The sequence below is a fragment of the Lissotriton vulgaris genome, chromosome 1_1, assembly GCF_964263255.1.
Source record: "Lissotriton vulgaris chromosome 1_1, aLisVul1.2, whole genome shotgun sequence".
Lineage (NCBI taxonomy): Eukaryota > Metazoa > Chordata > Amphibia > Caudata > Salamandridae > Lissotriton > Lissotriton vulgaris.
The window spans coordinates 1147433503-1147454771 of NC_141685.1; the positions used below are offsets into that span (position 1 = coordinate 1147433503).

At 48.5% G+C, this 21269-nt stretch overlaps 1 protein-coding gene across 1 annotated transcript; it reads left to right on the forward strand.

The window, feature by feature from the left end:
- The first annotated feature begins 1850 nt into the window (after window positions 1–1850).
- PMEL (premelanosome protein) lies at window positions 1851–20615 on the forward strand. Its single transcript, XM_086963916.1, has 12 exons — window positions 1851–1944; window positions 6358–6495; window positions 7192–7338; window positions 14724–14864; window positions 15133–15294; window positions 15900–16499; window positions 16896–17225; window positions 17804–17926; window positions 18470–18566; window positions 19023–19225; window positions 19587–19677; window positions 20199–20615. The coding sequence occupies exons 1-12, from the start codon at window positions 1863–1865 to the stop codon at window positions 20359–20361; spliced, it is 2277 nt and encodes a 758-aa protein (XP_086820042.1). The 5' UTR covers window positions 1851–1862; the 3' UTR covers window positions 20362–20615.
- The last annotated feature ends 654 nt before the right edge of the window (window positions 20616–21269 follow it).

Here is a 21269-nt window from a genome sequence, read left to right on the forward strand (position 1 = left end):
TAGCCACTGACACTGCTCAGGATACGAAACTGAGGACGAATGAAAACACGGTATTCGTTTGCAGAGCCGGGGGCTGACCCTCCCCCCGTCGTGTTTTAGGATCATTCAAGCATCGTGGATAGACTGGTAATGGCGCGTGAGGGATAATCGCTGCCCCACAGCCCTCATGATCATCGGAATGCCTTTTGAAGTCATGACAGTGCGCAGGGAATTGAGGGGGGGGGGGGGGGGGGGGGAGAAGGGGGAGGAGAGTGAGTGAGTGAGGGAGAGAGAGTTTGTGAATATGCTGCATGTATCCGCGTGCAACCTGGCGGCCGTTAGTCCTCACCCGAGTGTGATGTGTAATTCCGCCATTGTAGAGAGCTGCATGTAGGAATAAGAGCTCAGTGGGTCCATGCACCTTCTGCTCAGATTTGAGTCTGCCTTTATTTCGTTAGGAAGGTGTCCTGGTTAGTTTGCAAGCGAGTCGTGGTAGGGTGACCAGATTTCACGGATTTGCCTCGACATTCCCGGTGTTCAGAGGACTGTTTCGGTGTTCTCTGTAATTGTTAAAATAGATGGTTTGGGGAACAAAGGTCAGGTCGTCCTGCAAATGAGAGTTGAAAGGTATACTCTCTTTAAGTAATGTATCTGTTTTAGGGGCACAGGAGGACGCCAGCTGCGCGCACGCGGCAGCAGAGGGGAGACAGAGGGGGGCTCAGGGTGAAGGACGTGCCATAGGTAATGTTATGTACACCGCCGCGTAGCTGGGAATACACAGATTTTCAAGGCAACGAAAAAATCGGGAGAGGCTATAGAAGTAAGTCTATTTTTATGTCTGGACATTCCCAGATGTTGCTTATCAAAATCTGTCCCCCCTAGTCGTGGGCATAACGTGGCCCTCGGAGAATGTCTCTCGGTGATTCTTCTATTGTACTATAAGTGGGTCCAAAGGAGTGGGGTAACAAACCCCCCCCCCCCCTAATGCGGGGTGGCCCCCAATCTTCAGCCCCCCCTCAGCACAGCGCCCTGTTCTGAGAGCTGGTGAGTGAGTCCGAGGGTGGGCCCTGCATGCAGGGCTTTAAGTGGGATGAAAAAACTGGGGTCTCTCAAAGGGGTCGTGGCCTATATCATTAAGGGCGTGGCTTAAAACAGGCATTTCAAAAAATCTGTGCTCAGCCTAATTGGCCACCCAACTGGTATTTTGCTGCTTCTGTTATTGCCCCCACATATATAATACAACAAGTAACATTACACCGACAACCCGCCAGGACAATTGGCTTTGTCTAAGGTTGTTAGTTGCATAAAATAAATATACTACATGCATACATACAACTATGGCTTTGTTGTAGATAATGTTGAAAATGCTTTAGTTATTGCGCAAGAGGTTGTGGCCTAAAGGCTAGAGCTGCCAACTTTGGAGTTGAGGAAGTAGGTTTAAGTCTCAGTGTCGGCCCAACATCCTGTTTTTCTGGGCAAATCACTTAATTGCCTGTGCCTATCAAAAAATAAATGAATATGTCCTTGTTGGTGCTCATGTAAAAAGCCGTTGCAGTTCAGTAATACAGCACTGCAAAAAACATAAAACTTACATAAAAAAAGTGAACTGCTGCAGAGTTAAGATGTTGTCTTCCATTCTGAGAGTGAGGGCGAAAATGAAAATCCCGATAAGGGTCCATCTCGGCGCCTACTTTTAAGGACCCGCCCCACTTAAAGCCCTGCCTCCATGTACTTTGCAGGAGTGCCCCCTCAAGTTTCCTTAGCCACTGGTGCAAAGGCGGGTACTCAGGAGAGGCTGGAGTGTCTTAGGGGCGTGTCCGTGCTCCCGAGGGGCCTCTTATAAGAGGGCGCGTGGGGCAGTTGCTCCCAGTTCAGGTTTCAGCATGGCTGGTGGAAGGATGCAGAGTGTGGCGCGGTGGGCTGGCTGGTGGATGCTCTTGGCGGCGGCAGCTGCTGCTCAGAACAGTGAGTACCTGTCACGCGCATCTACCTGCTCTTTCACGCTTGAAACAATTTAGCATCGTGCCGTCTTCCTCTGGGCCATTTAGGCCAACAGTGATGTTTCTTACCTCAGTCACAGCAAATTGTTTAACTCTAAGTCGGCCTGACTAGCATTTTATTGGCTGACGTTTTCTTCTAAAGTGAGTGCCCACGTTTGCTAGCTTCATCTAAGGTTAGTTTCTGGTACTTGTAGTCCATTTTAAATTCAGGACTACAAGTACTAGAATTCAAAGCTCACTAGAGGACGGGATAGGCTGCCCGTGCTTTGATGTGTAAGACCTGGGAGCGCAGTACCTTGAACCTGGTACAGGTGTGTTCCATCTCTAGCACAGATTAGGCGCTTTCTTGAGGCGTCAGTTGCTGTTCCGATTGGGTCCCAGTTGGTACACTGGATTGTTGCTTAGATTTTACAGTTTAATAACCTGAGTAACGCTCCGTTCTGTTGCTGCGACCACACATGCTAAGGCAGAAAGCAAGGTTGCCGTAGTAAATATCCCTTCCTAGCTGAGGAGGGACATAGTCGAATCTACTTGGGGTTGCATGCCCCACCTCCCAAATAAGGAACTCCCGTCCCTGCGGGGGACCACCTTATTGCAACTTTTAGTGAAGTATCTCCAGACTAGAACTCTTCACCTACTAATAATTGGCTTCTTCAAAGGAAGCAAGATCTGCCTACAACCCCCAGAGTGCACTAGGCTATCGCACACTAGTCTTGGTCCGGAAACGGTGTCCATAGTGACTTGGTTGTAAGCCAACTGCACTAAACCTGCTGCTGGGGCTTGGAGGCCAGAGCTTGTGATGGGATGCGTGGCGCCAGAGCACCTTGGTGTTAATGGCAGAATCTTCTGGAGTTTTGGGGGGTCGCCTTAAGGACAAGGGGCTGCGTGGGCGTTTGTACCTTGCTCTTGGAGGCTGATGCGTTTCTGTTTGGCTGTTGCAGCGGCGCAGCACTCCACCTCGTGGGGCTGTGTGGGGGGGGGTTGCAGTTATGGGATTTTCCATGGAGGGGTTCTGACCTGCCTCGCCCCTAGTAGGTAGTGTGGAATCAAGACTTTTCTTAGCATCCCTCCCAGTTCAAATTGAGTCATACAAGGTCTGCAACGCGCTAGTCTATTGGTAAACTTTTTTTTATGTACACTGATGCCGCACAGCTCACGCTTGGCCTGACTTAAGTTTTAGCTTAAGAATTTTGGGGACCCCGGCAAGTAACGTTTTTGGGCCCCTCAGAACAATTCTGAGTATCTTTTTCTACCCACTCGCACCCCATGCCAATACCATTTACTTGTACATTAAAAATTGAGAAGTCCTTTCACAGGAAAGCTGGGGGTCCTGGGTAATTGCCCACCCTGCACTTACCTTAAAACGTCTCCCTGGCCAGTGAAGGTCGGTCTCACTGTTTTGAACCACTGGGCTGATCTCTCTACATGGATAGCAGCAATAACATGGTGGACGTTGGTCAACTTATGAGAACTACTTGGCTTTAATGACACAATCTCCCTACAGGCCTTCCAGTTTCTCGGCTTCATAGAAGCCTAATTTCTTAATACACAGCTGGAACGTAGCCAGGGGCCTAGTTGCGGACCACACACTCGCGTAAGCCACAGGGAGCCTCCGTACATAGCTTTTTTTACCACCAGGGCCCTCTGTCCCCTCCATGGAGGTCCTTTAACCGCGCCTGCTCAGTCCATATTGTACCATTACCTCGAACGGACTACTGAAGCAGCTGATAAAGCTCTAGAAAGACAAGGCTCTTGACAGGACAAGGGTGGGGGGGGGGGGCATAACATGTGTATTGTAAACCACCAACGCCTCTAATCTCACTCACCCCAATCCCCTCTGTCTACCTACCCAGTATTCATGGGGCACACGATAAAGCTCCCACGATACCTGCCTATACCCAGGCTTCACAATGGGGGGGGGGGGGGGGGTATACCCTCTTCCCGTCTGTGAGGAGAACTCCAGGCCTTACCCCTTTTCACGTGCCTAAATCATATGCTAATTGCATTTATATAGCGCTTACTACCCATGTTAAGCGCTTTTCGGCGAGTAGCACGCTACTCCCGACCCCTAAAGGATTATTGGTGACTTACTATACCAACATGAAATTGATTTGAGCGGTGGACATGTCAGTCTGTCCTTTATATCGATGTTTTGCAGCTCATGGCAGTAGGAGGCTTGGGGTGAGTAAAGGTGCGATTGAGGGGGAGAGTCGGCAGGAGGGTTAGAAAGGCTTGTTTGGGGGATCGCAGTAGTAAGATAAATTAGATGATGCAAGGAGGGGTGGAGTAGGGAGGAGTCTAGAAAGGGTTCTTTTGGGGATCGTAGCAGTGGTATGGGTTTTGGGAGGAATGACAGTGGAGATAAAGGATATACTGCTAGAGAAATAGGGTAGTGCAGTGGAAAGAGTAGTAGGGTAGGTTTGAGATGAGTCAGAGTGGGGGGGAAGAGGATATATTGAGAGCGGTATAGGGGGGATAAATAGGTGCTTCACGCGGAGGTACACCCTGTCTGTGTGCTCAATTTGAGATTTCACCAGTGTTTTTTCTTCCCTCTCCTTGAGTGGGGATTACCCCTCCCCATACAGTGTTTAACATTTAATCTCACCACATGTAGCAGTGAAGTGGGGGACTAAGCCCCAGTTTCAGAATGTGAACTGCAGAGTTCACTCATGCCCACTTCGGGGGTGGGGGATAGAGAGGGGGGGGGGGGGGGGGGGGGTTGTTCACGAGTTCACTTTAGACGCGCCAGTACTTTATCAGGGACACTGTAATGTACTAAACCTTGTCTGCGGGCCTCGGGCAATCGGCCCGTTCTCAAGACTTGCCAAGGAGACCTACAAGGGAGTGGCTTTAAGTCCACCATGGCCCCCTCTTCTCGGGCTCCCCTCTGCACGACGGGGTTCTGATCCCACCTCAGCTGAGCATCACATGAAGCATTCCTGAGTGGATTGTGAGGCGCATGTGACCCCCGCACCACCCCGCGGGGCTTCATCCAGTCACAAGCTGGTACCTGCGGCTTGTCCACGGGCCTCCGGTGGGGGCGGGAGGGGCACCGCTGCCCCCGCCCTTCCCTCCAGGGGCGTGGGCAAAGCTCTGAAGCTTTTCTGCCTTGTGATCATATATATTTTTTTCTTTCCTAGACCGTATATTTAATACCCTTTGATGCCAGGTCTCTTCCTTCCAGTGTGCCCATCTGAAGAGCGCGCATAGAAATGGTCACGTGTTCGATTATAATCTCTACTACTCTCTACTCTATGTGCGAAAGTAGATATACAGCTGCCAACCTATTAACATGCAAACGGTGTAGGAAAAAAAGCCGTGCTTGCAAGTGAAATACAGGCGATGTGAGGAAGTACATGCAGGAGAGTGAAGAGGAAAGATGAGGTGCAGAGATGCACGTGGAGGATTTCAGAAAGCTGTGGGGAGAAAGCTGAAGTGTCAGAGTGCACAACTGCAGTGCAACATGGCGGGAAGAATGGAAGTGAAAGAAAATACAGACCTTACTAATGCTCGATTCAGTCTCGTATGTTCCGAACTTAGACGTTCTGCACTCTAATTCACTACAAACTCTTATTGCTCATTTATCCAATACAGCCAACAAGCACTGGCAAAACCAATAGCTTTGGCTGTCTTGTTTTTTCTGGCTATAATAAGTCACTGAGGCACCAACCCTCTTTGGTGGCATGCAGATACTTTTGCAAATCTTAAGCCATGCCTGCACACTTTTTGGAACTGTTTACTAGCTAGCTTCTTGGGTAACACCTTTTTTTTTTTTTTTTTTTTTTTTTATACACTAGTTTTGATCCCACTTGCAGCCCTGGGTATTGGGGCTGTGTTCGAGAGGCACTGGTGAAAAACTGCTGCAAGTAGAGCTGCAACAAAGTTAGGCGGTTGCTGAGCTCAAGATGGGTGTATGCCTTTGGGGTCCATGGTGCACAACTACTGAGGAACCTGAAGTATCCACTCACTCCCTCTTGTGGTGGGGAGGGAGTAGAGACCTGGCTTTGGTTGAACAGAATTTAGATTCACAGGGAAAGGGCACTAATGTATCTCACTTCGCGTTTTTTTTAGGGACTGGAATCCGGCATGCTGTGTCCAGTGGCTTCTATGAACCAAAAAGGAGCACCCTCGCTCACTGTAGACTGTTGACCAAAAACTAGTGAATGCCTAAGGGTCCTATGTTGTGGTACTGATTTTTTTCATACTAAAGGTGCTGAAGCTCCTATAGACACCTGGGCCAGGTTAGCCTGCTGTTGATTGGCGGGGCAGGTTGGCAGTGATAATGACAGGGTCTTTATGCAATTCACATGGGTCTAGGGTGGAGAACTTGCCTGCCGCCTTGGTGTTGCTGATGAATGATGGGACCTGTCTGTTTTAGGTTCCCCAGGCCAATTGCGGCAAAATGTGGGTTCAAGCCAAGCACAAAGTGGACCCCATCCCGCCTACAGATCCTGGAACACACAACGCTATCCAATGTGGCAGAATGGGAGCGACAGGCAGCGGGAATGCTGGAGAGGTGAGTTCAAGGGTGCCCAGCTGCTACAAGGGTGTGGCTGAGTAATTGAAGCGGGTAGAGGATGGTGGGGTGCATTGTAGTAAACCAGTTAGCCATAGATAGACCCAGCAGTTGCCAAGAGTCCTGTTCTAAACAGGAGTGATTTATGTTGGCTCCTACGCATCAGAGGTGTGGTGTACGTTCCTTTATCCAGCTGGGTACTGGTACCCAAAAACACTTTTAGCTTAGAGCACTAAGTCTTTTCTGGCATTTCTGGGTTGCCTGCTGTTCAGAGTCTTTGCAGTAATCGTTGTGTGCCCCACATGAAGGTCTGGGGAGTTCATATCCTAAAGTATCTACCACAAAGCACTACTTGTGACCGTCTTCATTGATCTACTCAGCTACTTTTTAATCTTGCCCTTACTGCCTGTTGGTTAGCCGCCTCCCCACCCCCAGGTTGGTGGTAGTAAGAGCCGCCTCTGTTTTTTAAACCCATCCTCAAATGACCTACACAACTTGTCCAAGGGGTACTTGCCCCTTGACCTACAATTTCTCCCCCCCCCCCCCCCCCCACAATGAGCTCCAAATATGCCCTCCCCATACCTCACTCAGTCACCTGATGGCAATTGTCTTAAGTATGTTAAGGATTCTGCTGGACTCTATCCTCTGGTGCTGGACAGTCTGTCTCTGATGGAGTGGTCCATCTATTTCTTGCAGGTGGTCAGGTGACCTTTGAAATCAACAACGATGGCCCAACCCTGACTGCGGCCAAGACCACATTCTCAATCAAGCTGAACTTTCCACACAACCAGACAATGTTACCTGATGGACAGATTGTGTGGAGCCAAAACTGCACCGTCAATGGTGAGTCTCCCCAGCTAAGGGATTAAGAAAAAAAGAAAATCCTTCAATGGGGTTGGGGGTCAATTTTAGACTGAAATTCACAAAGCTGGTTTTATGCATGTTCTGTTTATGTACAAAATACCTGCCTAAAAAGCTGTTACTTAAGCAACTTCAGTCCCTGTTTTACTGATATTCAAAATGGCAGTCATGAGGCAAGTATCTTTTGGATTCCAAGGCTCCTTGTATGCTACATAAGGTTGCAATAGGTCACTTTGTGTTTGTTTTGTTGTGTTTTTTTGCTTGCCTAAACACCCTCATTATTTCACAAGCTTAGTGTGCAGACTCCTCTGTACGTGCACGCCTGCAGTTTGTTCCCCTCAACTGTCCAACTCGTACAGTTTCATGCTCCAAGAGCCTCCACTTTTAGGAAGGACTTGGCTGTTTTAGGTGTTTGGACGTGTTTTAGTGACTGCCTCTGGGCTGGGACGCCATGCGCAGTATAAATTATGAAATCGTAACAAATGAACTGCTGCGTTTCCGCTACACCTGCTGCGTGCTTGAGTTGTCTTTCAGCAGTTCAATGTGGCCCTGTTGCGTCATGTTGGCGCACATACTGCCATTCTGTGAATGCTTTGCTGGGTGTGGGTTACTCTTAGAACCGACACTCCAGTCTCTGTAGACCTGGTGACTCTTTATGCTGTGTTAGTACGGTTTAGTTTTTAACAGCGTGCTCTAAATCGCCCCAGAGACCGATAATCTAGCTGTGTTGGGCTAATGACGGTATTTCCGGGTTAAAAGGCTGATCATTGCTTGCAGCTTTCATGGTGGAAACTAACATTCCTAGTTTTTTTTTAATTGTTCTCGCTGTTGGACCTCGCCCCCCCCCCCCCCCCCCCCCCCCCAAATCGAAGGATTGACGTTTTTACGTTTTGTAGAAGTTGGTCAGTACAGTCCCCTCTGCATGCGGCTTCCACCTCCGCAGGGTCGACTCTCCTTCATTTTGGGCTGGTCTCTTTGATGTGCATTTGTGGGCCGCTGATTGCTGGGTCAGGTGACAGGTGATGGCTCTCGAAGGCATTAATCTGCATCAACCAGGCTTGTGATGCGTGGAGAGTTAAACCCTCGGCATGTAGAAGTAGCTCCTTCATAGCTTTGGAATCTTAATGGGAGTTTACTTGACCTAGCCTGGGATTTTTAGGGGAATGTCTACTGACCCATTGCAACTTAATTGCCACGCTGTGTTGCAGTTGCAGTCTGGTGACTGCAAACCTCTACATTTCATTAAATCTGGATTTGTGGTCTCTGCTCCTCTCATGGGTTGTGGGCACCTTCATTACTGGGCTCCTTCTTCTGTACAAGCCACCATTGCTAGTCGGTGTCCCTTAAGGAACATCATTGTTTGAGGGGAGAGGGTCTAGAAAGGTCTTTGGTATAGGGTGGCCAACTGGCATGGGCGTAAATTCAGGACGGTGAGTATAAAACTTCAGGACAAAGGGGGCAAAGCTGTTTGACACTGCCACTTTTTAGTCTTGATTCCGTCCTGATACACTGGGTTATTGGCAAAGTATGGTTTATAAAAAGAACCCCAGCGGGCGCACTTGAATGCCAGAATTCGGTAAATTTAAATTGTGCATTCTAAAAAGGACTTCCCTGACTAGTTGTGGTGAGCTCAGTGATAAGACTATACAGTATCCTTCGTATGATTTAGTGCACTTACCCACCCATGCCACCCTCCTCACCATTTTAAATTCTTTAAAAAAGGCATTTGTGAGATCTGTCCTGTTTCCCAGCCAATTGATAGTCTAGCTGCTTAATGCCTGCTAATTTTCCAGTTACAGTAGGAAGTTGGGGGCATTAAATAAAACAATTGTATATGGTGTCGCTGCTGGGGGAGATTTAAATTTGACCATTGTGTTTCTCTTAACGGATATTGTTGCCCCCTGTTATTTACACCATCCCTTTGTTCTGCTCTAAGTTTCTTGTTCCCTCTGTCTGGTACATATGACCCTACACGCGCTTCAATCTCGGATGACTCATCAGGGAGGTTAAACATTGGATCGCTGAACCTGGCGCTCGCCCCGCCCACTACCCTTCTGGGTCATTTTATTTAAAACTGTAATGGGATTCAGTGTTGGGCCTAGCTGGCTGCAAATATCCGGCCTGAGGGTACAAGTTTGCCACAGAAGTGCGTGGTGAATTGTTATGATTAGCCCCCAAGATGGTCCCTATTCTAAGTTCAATTTTATCCAATCTTAGGCCAAGGGTATTGATGGATAACGTCACATTCTTTTAGGTCTTTTATCGCATTACAGACTTATGCCAATTCGCTGTGTATCGGTTGACCATTTTTTACCCCTCAAGGGGGCCTGGTCCCTTTTGTGTTTTGCTCCTGCCCCCCTGTCCGATCCCGTTTGGCCTTTTTGTCTGGGTCTTAGAAGACCTTAGGGTAAGGGCCGGGGCCTGATGTACTATTGCAATGTCTCTACTGGGGTTGTTAACTGCCAGGGACTTTTGGTGAATTACAGTTTTTCTTGTGAGCAGGTATTTGATTACTTTCTACGGAAGCATTTAGGATATTGTCAGGGATTTCCTGTAAGCATACATTTTTGGATTGTGTCTAAGTTACATCAATTAAATAACTTTCCCTACCACTGTAATACCACAGTATCTGTGCTCAATTCGCTCACCTGGTGTTGGGGAGAATGGGGAATCACAGATTCATTATTTATTTCCTCTACATATCTCTAACAGCCCCGTTTAGATAGTTTAATAATGTCATGTTTATCTTTCTATTTTTGCTAGGCGTTTTAGATATTTGACTCTCAGCCTGCTTCCTCTTCTGCATATTTCTCCCCGATAGCTAGCAGGACCTTTGCGTTAAAGTGCACTTTAAACCTGGCTAAACAATTATGCCTTCACTCTTCTCGAATCCATTAAACCCTTAAAAACCCCTTTTTAAGTATAACCAGATGTGTAGTTACTAAATACAAGATAGACCAAGCGTACATGCTTGAAGAGCACCAAAGGATGCCACGCTGCAAAGTGCTTAGCTCCGAGTCCGGACAGGATAGCAGCAAAGAAGTGGGTCGTAGTGTGCAAACTGCAGTTGCATTAAGGTGCTTCCATAAGTCAATAAATTGGCCACTGCCACAGTACCTTTCAATTAATTTGCAAATGTCAGAGAGGTTGCCCAGTCTCTGGCGTGGATAGGCCTGCCCTTTGACCGGGCAGCATGCGTCCTGCGCTGCGCGAGTGCCACGCTGCTTAAGAGGGCCTCCAGCGCCCCTAGTGACATGCTCAATGCGAGCCCCCGCAGTGCTTGCTGGATGTTGGAGTCACTGCCCGCACCCGCATGGCCGTTTCCCTAATGGCGGTTCGGTGTAAGACGGCAAAGCAGTTAACCCCGAGGAGCAGGTAGGATCTGGGCAGAAAAGTGCACAGTGCACAGTGCAGAATAAAGCAGTTTCCCCTCACAGCGGTCGGTCCAAAGGTCGGCGCGTCTATCGGGAGACACCCTTGCTTCCTATCCCTCTGTCATCCAAAACTCAGACAGGCAATACACATTCCAGCAGAGGCACACAGGATGACTGGGCAAGAAAATACCTACTTCCTAGAAGTGGTATTTTCAAACACAGAATGTAAAAAAAAAAATCTGGTTCATTGTTAGTTACTGAGTTCAGGTATACTAAATTGTATTTTGCCACCTAGTTCCCAGGGCCAGTTATGTTTATAAGATGTTTAAACAAACCTCCCATTCTATCCTATGGGGTACAGGTAGCCTTGCAACAGTGAAAAACGAAATGGGCTGTAACTCACTATCAGGACATGCCACTCACACCAGGGAATGTGCTACCTTTCACATACACTGCACCCTGCCCACAGGGGTACTTTGGACCTACCTTGGGGGTGCCTGACATGTAAGAAAAGGGATGGTTGGGGACTGGCAAGTGTGCACTGGCCACGTCGACATGGCAGTTAGAAACTGCGTGCAGTCTCCAACGGCAGGTCTGAGGTACCTTTTCAGGGCTACTCATGTGGGTTGCACAATCGGTGCTGCAGGCCCATGAGTAGCATTCGATTCACAGGCCCTGGCACACTGTGCACTTTACAAGGGACTAACAAGTAAATCAAATATCCAACTATGGAAACATAGCACAATTTACAGAGCATATGCACTTTAGCACTTATTAGCAGTGGTAAAGTGCCCAGAGTCCTAAAACACAAACAGGTCAGGAGAAGATGGGAGGAAGAAGCAAAAAGTTTGTCGGATAACCCTGCAAAAAGGGTCATTTAGAACACTGGGGTAATGTGTATGCAGTGCAAGTAGTTGAAATGTATTGGAGCCTATCTGGCTGGACTTGTCCACCCCTTCAATCTTTTTCCCAGTTGCCCCCCTCATCCAACCTCCAGGTTGCATGTTAGAAGTGAGCTGCATAGTAATATAAATCCAATCTGGGGGCTTAGACTCTCCTCTTCATTAAAGGGTTCAAGGCCACTCTGCTGTGACAACCTACCAATACAGGGATACCAGTATTGAGTTAAATTGCCTGAACACACTCATGGGGATACTGCGCAGTGAGTTTTGGAGCACTTGCAGGCAACGTGGGAGGACCACCATCCTTGACACTGCTATTCTACCCTAGAGGGAGAGTGGCAGGGTGTTTAAGTAGGCCACTGATCATTTCAAAGCTTTGATCACCCCAATCCCATTGCAATGTTGCAATTGCGATTCCTAGAGTGCCACCTGTACACCCAAATATTGGAAGTGCCCAGTCGCCCAACGCATGTCTCCAGTCTCTCCAGCAGCAGCATAGACAAATTGGCTAGTGGGAAGAGCAGGGACTTGTGCCTTATGGGGCGCAAACCGGAGTAGTGACCAGTCTTCTAGGAGCTGCAATAATATGTGATGTATAACTGGGCATGGTCTGCATGGAGATATATTAAACTGGATCTCTCCCCTATGCATAAACCCTATCGTTTAAAGTTCCTGTCAAGCCCATACTGCCATGGTCTCAATGACCAAAGCGAAGACCAACTGTGACCATGGGCAGCCCTGCAGTGTTCTTCGTTTTAATGTTCATTTTTCCAACCAGCTCTGGCCCCTCGTATCCATATGCTCTGCTCCGTATAAAGAAGTTTGACCCACCTGCAGAACCACAAACCAAATTCCCAAGCCCATAATGCCTCCTGGAGGTATTCCCAATCCAGGGTGAAATGTCTTCTTGAGGTAGACTGCCACTAGCACCAGTTCCTCATCCCAATATTGTACCTCACGCATTACATGCATTATTCACCTTCTATTCATGCCAGTGTTGCTGTTGGGGATAAACCCACACTGCTCCTCATGGATGAGGTGTGGCGCCTGTGTCCTCGCAGTATTTCAGCATCGCTAAGCATAGTGAGCAGGCAGTACGCTGCTGGGTCCTGACCATCACCCCCTGTTTCACTAGCATGCATATTTTCCCTTCCCGCAGGGATGGGGCAAGAGACCCTGCTCAAACGCGTCCGACTTGCAATAGTGGTTGTGCCAACTTATTCAAGTAGGCTTGATACAATAAAGACTGGAATCCATTCTCATTCCCCCACCTCCTCTCCCGGAGGGGCCCTGGCCAGCTCCCGCAGTGCCTTGAGAATCTCCTCAGCCGTTAAATGTTTCTCATTTTTATCTCTCCCCCCCCCCATGTCCAGTAGGCATTTGGATTTGACACCTTCGGCATGGAGCCACTGGCAGAGCATGCATTTTTCCAACCTGTCCCAGATGTCGCTTATTTGCTCATGTAGCATACCCTCTTGGGCACTTTGGGTGGGGTGCATTTGGTCGCCAGTTTGGATCGCTGCTAATGCACCCTCCCTGTCCCTCAACTCCTGCTGTAGCTGATTACTGACCCACAGCGGACTTCCATACCCAGGCCCCCAATACTGTCTTCATTGCCTCCCACTCCATGCTATGACTGGACATCTCCCTCTAATTGAGTGTTATGTACTCTGATAGTGCAGCTTTCGAAACCCTGTCTTTATTTATAGCTGTTCTATGATATAGCCAAACCATATACTCTTAAGTGCATTATAATCCTCGCGGTTAATGCTAACTTTAGTTTGGCTTTATCAAAACATGTCGTGTAAGGTGTCAAACACTTTGGAATACTACCCCACCCACCAGTTCTGGTGGCGGGGCTAGCATTTCTCCCTTCTAGAGGGAGAAGACATTTAGTTACTGGTTGACCCGGTTAAAGTTAAACAGAGCCTCAACATCACAATGGATGCTGCTGCCACAGACCAGAGTCTGCCCTCCTGCTGCTGGACAAAACTCCAGCAGGGGAGGCCTGGACAATAGGTTTCCTGCCCAGGGAGGTGCTGGCACCTCCCCAGACAGGCTTTGTGTATTGGGGCTGCCGTTCTTTAGCTCACTCAGCCACTCCAGAAATGGCCATATGCAATCAGTCTGACCCTGTGCCTCATGGGAACAGTCCAGCCCGAACTGCAAAGCCATGCCTTCCCTGGACTGGAAACCAGCTTCCGGCAGTTCGGGCTGGACTCCTCACGTGAGGCACAGGGTCAGACTGATTTGCATATGGCCATGTCTGAACTGGGGTGGCTGAGAGCTAAAGAATGGTGATGGATTAAACCCAGATCAGTTGACTGGGGATGAGTTTGATTGGCTCAAACGCTCCGTACAACATCCCCTTTTGTATCACTTACCTAGACTCAGCAGGTCTGTGCACTGAAGCAATCTGCTAGGGACCTGCAGAGTGAGGCTAGACACTGCATGCTCGTTGCAGGTTGGTATTTCAAGACCAGGGCCTGGATAGGCCAGCAGGAATTGTAGTGATTGGAGGCTTGAGAGTTGTTGATCTGTACTAGGTCCTGTCTCCAATGCTGCTAAACTGGTTGGAGTGAGGATTCCGTTTCATGGTCCCCTGAAGTTTGCTGAAATAACCTGGTAGGGGTGGCAGTATCCAGAGTTCATGGAGTGTGGAGTACTCTATTGGGCTCCTACTACAGGTTACCACTTGAAACCGTATGGCTATCACCAGCTACAAATTAGGATCACAATTTGGAAATATGTTATCCGAGACTTGACGTTAGTATCTCTTTTTCGAAACCAAACTGTTTGGGCACAGAGCTCGAAAGGTTGATTTTAAAAGTGGTTAACTGATACTTGGAGCCAATTTGGGAGCCCGCAGGTGGTGGATGGCAGATGTGCAGTTTGGTTGTTTCCTCCCAATTTTCTATAAGACCCTTTCACTTTCCTGGGATCTGCAGAATCCTTTCATGTAATTGAAGTAGATTGTTGCATTTGCTTTGAAACCCCTCTTGCTTGTTCGAACTCTGGCCTTGCCATAGGATTACAGTGAAGCTTTTTTCGGTATATTGTCTTATCACTTTTTTCCCCCCACTCTTCACAGGCACTAGTGTTATCTCTGGGGAGCCAGTCTTTCCAGATGCAGTCTTGGCAGGGTCTGATTGTGTTTTTCCAGATGGACAGCGTTTTCCTGCAGATGCACAGAAGAGAAGAAGCAAGTTTGTCTACGTCTGGCAGACTTTGGGTAAGCCTTGCTTTCATAAAACTGTCCTTTAGATGCTTGGGTTTTCATGGGGCTCTGCACAGGGATGCATGGCAGTCTGGCTCTGGAGAGGGTATACCCTGTTGTGAGTGGCCCCATCATTATGAAATCCGTGGTGGTCTTGTGACTTGCTCACCGTCTTTAATTCATGGAGGTTCATACAATGGAAGGTTGCATTGTTACCATACTTGTAGTGCATAATTAAAGTTCTCAACTAGTCTATTTTGAATCTTCTGGTTTTCAAATGCAGGCAAGTACTGGCAAGTAGTGGATGGCCCCAGCTCTCAACTGACAATCAACACGGATGATGTCCCCCTGGGCTCCTACACCATGGAGGTGGTCACCTACCACTACCGAGGCCGCCAGAAGTTCATTCCCATTGGCCGAGCCATATCTCAATTCACTATCATTGGTGAGTGACCTTCATGCAGCTGTAGCACTGTGGGTCCCCATTAACCTGATCCAAGATTGTGATTCTACAGAGTTGAACTACAAAAGTCCCGCTAGCATGTAGCAGTCTCGGGAGAGGTAGAAAATATAGCAACCCTTGATATGCAACTGCTACTGAATTGGATGTTCAGTCATGCAGCCTGCAAATGGTCAACATTTAAATGAGATTATTGGCTGTAACTTAAGTCCTTGTCGCTGCGTAGTAGCATATAATTCATGCCCAAAATGGCTGCCTACAAGCAGAAATGCTTTGACTATACTTGTGTACATGCAATAGTTGTGTTCATTTCAATCTTGCAGTGACTGCTCTATGCACTTGGTCTTGTTCCTCATATTTTTATTGGGTAGGTTTGGGAACTCTTTGTCAGCCGGGAGATGGGCAAGTGTGTGTTAAGCTGAAGTTTGCACCCATTTAATGATGTATCTAGTGCATGTGCAGATACTAAACACATGCACCATACTGAGTAATTTGTTAAAATGTGCCTGGTTTGTAATCGTGATGGGAAGAGTTGGTTTTTGTTCCCACAGTGAGTGGAGCTAACTAATTGGCTCAATTTTTCTTTTTAGACCAAATTCCATTCTCTGTGTCCATCTCTCAGATCCAGGATCTGAACCAGGATGACAGTCGCTTTGTTCAGAACAGGGCCATTGCTTTCAATGTGAAGGTCCATGACCCAAGCCAATACCTGCAGGAAGCAGACCTCTCCTACTCCTGGGACTTCGGTGATGAGAGTGGCATACTAGTCTCCCGTACTACTGCTGTTACCCACACCTATGTATCCACTGGTACCTTCCGACCTCAGGTTGTCCTACAGGCTGCCATCCCCCTGCCAGGCTGTGCTACCACCACTGGTGGCACATCGGCTGTAGAAACAACACCAGATCCAGAGGAGCCAGCTACGACTCCTGCATCTGGCGAGGTAACGACTCCTGCATCTGGCGAGGTAACGACTCCTGCATCTGGCGAGGTAACGACTCCTGCATCTGGCGAGGTAACGACTCCTGCATCTGGCGAGGTAACGACTCCTGCATCTGGCGAGGTAACGACTCCTGCATCTGGCGAGGTAACGACCCCTGCATCTGGCGGAGCCACCACAGCAGCAGCTGTGGTCACCTTAGGACCAACCACTCTGGCACCTGGCACCCCAGCACCAGGAGAGACAACAGGTCAGTTTTTACCACTGTAATGCAGGAAACATGTCTGGTATGATCCCTTAAATCCTGTAGTAACATTGTTACAATCCACACTGCCTTTCCTCATTCCTAAGTGGATAATCTAAGAAGTGGGTAAGCTAAATATATGTAGTTTAACTATTAATTTGACATACAGCAACTTTAGACTCTGGTGCTGTAGACTGTTTAACTAGATGGCTTTGAGCCTCCCATAACGTTTGTGCTGTCCTTGCTGTGCACTCTAACACGACTGTCCTACTTCAGCATTGTTAGACCCATGTAATCCCACTGGCACACTGGGCTCCAAATAATTGTGTTGGAGCACCACACAGAGGTTTGTGATCTTGCATACTAGGTCTATGATGCTAACATGACCTGTTTTCCCTCTAGCACCAGTTGTTCCAGCTTCTATCTCTCCAGCAGCCCCTTCTGAAGCAGGAGCTCCTACCACAGAGTCCACAACCTCAGCAGCAGGAGCAGTCACCCCTGCGTTGCCCACAGTCTCTGCCATTGTTGAAGTGGGTACCCCTGCAGGTCCTTCCATAGCGCCCACAGCAGTGCAGACTCTGGAAGTTGAAGCAGAGTTGGAGGCGGATGCAGCAGCTCCAGAGGCCGAGGTTTCAGTTGTGGAGGCGTCACCAGCTGCTCCTACTGCTGTCCCAGCAGCTGTTTCTACAGTCAACTCTGTCCCCTCCACAGAAGGGGTCCCAGAAGTCACAGGTATGGTCGTTTTTTATGGTCCCCTTTTACAATCTCCTTCACCGAACCTGGCCGGCCACCCTTGCTGCGACTGCACTAGGCTCCTGCAGGTTGTCACAGAAGCCAATGGGCCGCAGGGGTCTTTGAAAACCCCTCCGTCCAATGTTTCTGTCACTACTTGCCTGACACAGCTGTCCCAGACTAGGACCTTACTTTATGCTGGGTGAGATTTCTAAAGTTGTATGTAACTTGAGGGCTCCTGTGTGGCACAGTTGCCAAACAGATCCTGGAAAATCTATTACATTTGATGTCGAACCATCTGCACAAAATCGAAGACTTCACCCACCTGCATCTGGCTCTTCATACATTTGGTGAGGTGAATGTATAGATAGTTTAGTATTTCGAAACCTAAAGGTCTGGGAATTCAGAAGAATTTTCACAACCCTGAGGGGGTAGAGAATCTTTCTCAAAGGATGGAGGTATACAGGCACCCAGCCTGAAATGTTCTGTAATGTGCAATCACCAGGGGTTGTTCAGCAGCTAGGCATCGACCTATTAATTCTGAATGTGAACACTTGCATCCTTTCTCTCCTGCACAGAGGCGCTAGCTGAAGTGCTGGATGAAACCCTAGTGCTGGTGAAACGACAAGCTCTTGAGAACCGGCCCGGCGACTGCCTGCTGTACCGTTATGGCTCCTTTGCCACAGACCTGGAGATCGTGCGTAAGTTTTCCTTGGGCAGGAAGCCGGGGGGGGGGGGGGGGGGCTGTAAGAGATGCACACATTGCTGCTGTAGGAACTCTCCACAATCCCAGTCCTCCCCACAATGCCAGTCCTCCCCACTTCATCTAGTTTGGGCTTGGCAACTGCTGCCTCAATAGGTGATCTTGTATGGTTGTGGAGCGTCTGAAAACTACTGGAGGACTCTCTGCATCGGTATGAGTAGGAGGTTTAGCAGACTCCCTCTTTTTGGGAGTGTAGAGCTGCTACAGCCATGACATCAGTACATAGAATGATGAAACTGCAAATAGATTACATTTAAGCACTGAACAGGACTACTGTAGGCTTCAACAGTGTGCATGGTGGTCAGTCACGTGGCTGGGCGGGGTTTATTGTGAATCTAGTTTATGGTGAGGTTTTTATAGAATTTGATGCAGATTTTGATTGCAGTGGGTGGTGTGGGAAGGGGAGTGGTGGTCGAATCTGTAGCAGAAGTGCCTGTCTTTTTCTGTGTGGGTTGCTCCTAATTCTCCTTTCTGGTTGCAGTGGGTATTGAAAGTGTGGAGATCATCCAGATGGTGCCTGCAGTAGCCGTGGAAGGTCAGGAGAATGTGGTGGACTTTACAGTGACCTGCCAGGGGAGGTGAGGCACCAGCATGTTTATGGGGGAGGAAAGGTGCTCTGTGGTCAACCATGCCTGCTGAACGTTTGCCATTGAGCTACATGTCTTTCCAGCTGCTCACTAGAAAGGGCAGTATGATTAAAACATGAATAAATCAATTAAAGTGTGCTGGTAGAAAACGTTTGGCTCCTATTTGGTTGTAACATCAGCTGTATGAGAGGATGGCTTATGAGACTCGTGCTATAGGTGTTCCTATGCCTTCAGATCTTTGTTGAACTTTCTTTTGGGCTCCTTTTAGGACTAAAATGTTCTTTATCTGCACATGTGCAACAGTGCCATGATCCTAGCTCATACGCTCTAGCCGATCTCTGCTGAGTAGTGGTTGCTTTCCATAGTGTCTTTCGTGCCTTGCTAGCCTACAACATTCTGCTTCCTCCTCCATGCACCCCCTCATGGTTCTGATCACTTTCTCTGCAGCATCCCAAGTGACGTCTGCACCACTGTCTCGGACCCAGATTGCATCTCTCCTCAGCAGACCGTCTGTAGCCCGGTGCCACCGTCGGCCAACTGCCAACTGGTCCTGCGTCAGCTATTTAATGGCTCTGGTGACTACTGCGTCAACGTGTCCTTGACCAATGCTGTCAGCCTGGCCGTTGCCAGTGCTCAAGTGCGGATCGGTGGTGGTGAGCACCCTTACCTTCATGGTAGAAGGGCGGGGGTGGGGGGGAAGCGGCCTGGGGCTTTTAATTTCTGAAGAATAGCTTGGTTCCATGCCAGCCTTTAATGAATACATATACTGGTTGAATGGATTTTGTCGCATGCCTAAACTCTGCTCCGCTGCAGGCTACGCCTCAGTCTCACTGCCTGTGTATCCTTGAAGGGCAGACATGACTGACTTTACATGGCTGCTTGGTGAATTGTCTCGTTTTTTTGTAGCTCCTGTCCTGTTTCTAAGGGATGTGGGATTGGAGGCGTGTCGGGGGTCCAACTTGTAACCATGACCAGGCTCCTGCTCTCTAAAGTTGTGGTTTTATCTTTTAGGAAGTGGCGCCTCTGCCACCACCGGATTTGGTTTGTTTGTTGGCATCCTGGTACTAGGTCTTGCTCTTGGAGCTGTGGCGTACACCTACAGGTGAGCAATCATTATGCAAATCCTCTAAGCATCTGCTCCTGTGTATGGCTAGAAGCCACAGGGTGGGGTGGGAAGACCACTTACAGTATATGCCGTTTTGTACTGTCTGGTCTGCTTCCAGGTCCTCTTTGGAAGGGTGGGAGGTGGTAAGATATATAAAGGCAGTGTGGCACATTCTGTGACTAGTTTCCACATAAATGTGGGGGTAGGGGGTGGTGTTCGATCAGCCCTCACGTTTGCACTGAAGAGGCACTGCATTTTAGTGTGCTGTTCACTTAGGATTTTATACAGCACCAACCTTTCTGTATCGCTATGTCCCAGTATTTTGCTGCTTTAAGAAATTTCACTTTATGGGACCCGTGTAAAATTGTTTCAATGTGTACCTGTAACCCCCTAAAAGTTGAATTTTGAAATTGTCAGTACTTTACTTTAACCTCTGCCATCCGTTCTATACTTGGGCACTTGTTTTGTTCAAATCGGCTTGATCTGGTTGGCAACTTAACTTTCTCCTTGTTTCTCAGTAGGTACAAGAAGCAGTACACGCTACTCCCCAATGGCCCGATACCTGTGACTAGCAGCCGGTGGGTCCCCGACAGCTCCTCGTTGCGACTCTTCTTCAGGAATGCCCTTGGCCGCACACTGAGTGGAGAGACCAGCCCCCTGTTGAGTGGGCGTATGGTCTGACTGGATTTTCTGCAGAGTGTGCCTAGGAGTCAACCTGACTGAGGGGCCAGATTTTGAAGAAGGAATAAAAGGGGTGCCAAAGGGAACATTTTTAGAGGGGCCCTCCCTCTTCGTGGCTAGTAGGACTTCAGTTTAGTAGATCTGCAATACCAAAGTGGTGCTGGTCCCACGGATAAATGGTTCACCCACAATCCTTCTGTGTCCATGGCAGAACTCTGTTAATCTGAGAATAAAACCATTCTTGCGACCCCTTGCATCTTCGTTTTATTCATGGAAGTCTTTTGACACTGGGGGACCCTGGTTGGGTAGCTATAGAATCTAAAGGCCTGGACTTACCCATGTCCCTCTAGTAACAAAGCTTTTGGATCCTCGTTTTCTTTCTCCTAAAAGTAATCTGCTCTAATATCTAACCGTGGTGGCTGGTAGAACCAGGGGGTGGGTGGAGAAACAAGATCAAGTATGTGAACTACCAAGAGCTTGCTTAGTTTGGAAGGGGGGGGGAGGTATGGTGTTGGAACATGGCACAACAGGAGTATCATGGGGCCCTAACGCAAGTCAGAAATGGGCCCATTCCCTGATTTTGATTTGGGGAGGCCAGGGGGGCACTTTGTGTGTGTAGGGGGGACGCTAGTGTGCAGAGGTACCCGGAGACCCCCCTGGGCTGGTGCCATGGCATCTGCAGCATCCCTGCTGATAGTGTGGTGTCAAAGTTAAATTACTTTTGGTATGGTGAATGGCAGGCAACTGATTAGTTTTATTGGTCTCTTGTTCAAAGGCAAATGTTGCCAGTGGTTTCTTCCTCCACAAGCGAAGGTGTAGATGGGTGCATGGGTTTCTCCGCCTGCCCATGTGACCTGGTCGGGTAGAATTACCTCAAACTGTTTAATCCTTGTAGTGGCGCCCTTGGG

Coding starts and splice junctions, on each gene's coding strand:
- PMEL (XM_086963916.1), top strand. CDS start 1,863: ATGGCTGGTGGAAGGATGCAGAGTGTGGCGCGGTGGGCTGGCTGGTGG. Junction 14,865..15,132: donor CTACGTCTGGCAGACTTTGG/GTAAGCCTTGCT, acceptor TTTCAAATGCAG/GCAAGTACTGGCAAGTAGTG. Junction 18,567..19,022: donor ACAGTGACCTGCCAGGGGAG/GTGAGGCACCAG, acceptor CTTTCTCTGCAG/CATCCCAAGTGACGTCTGCA.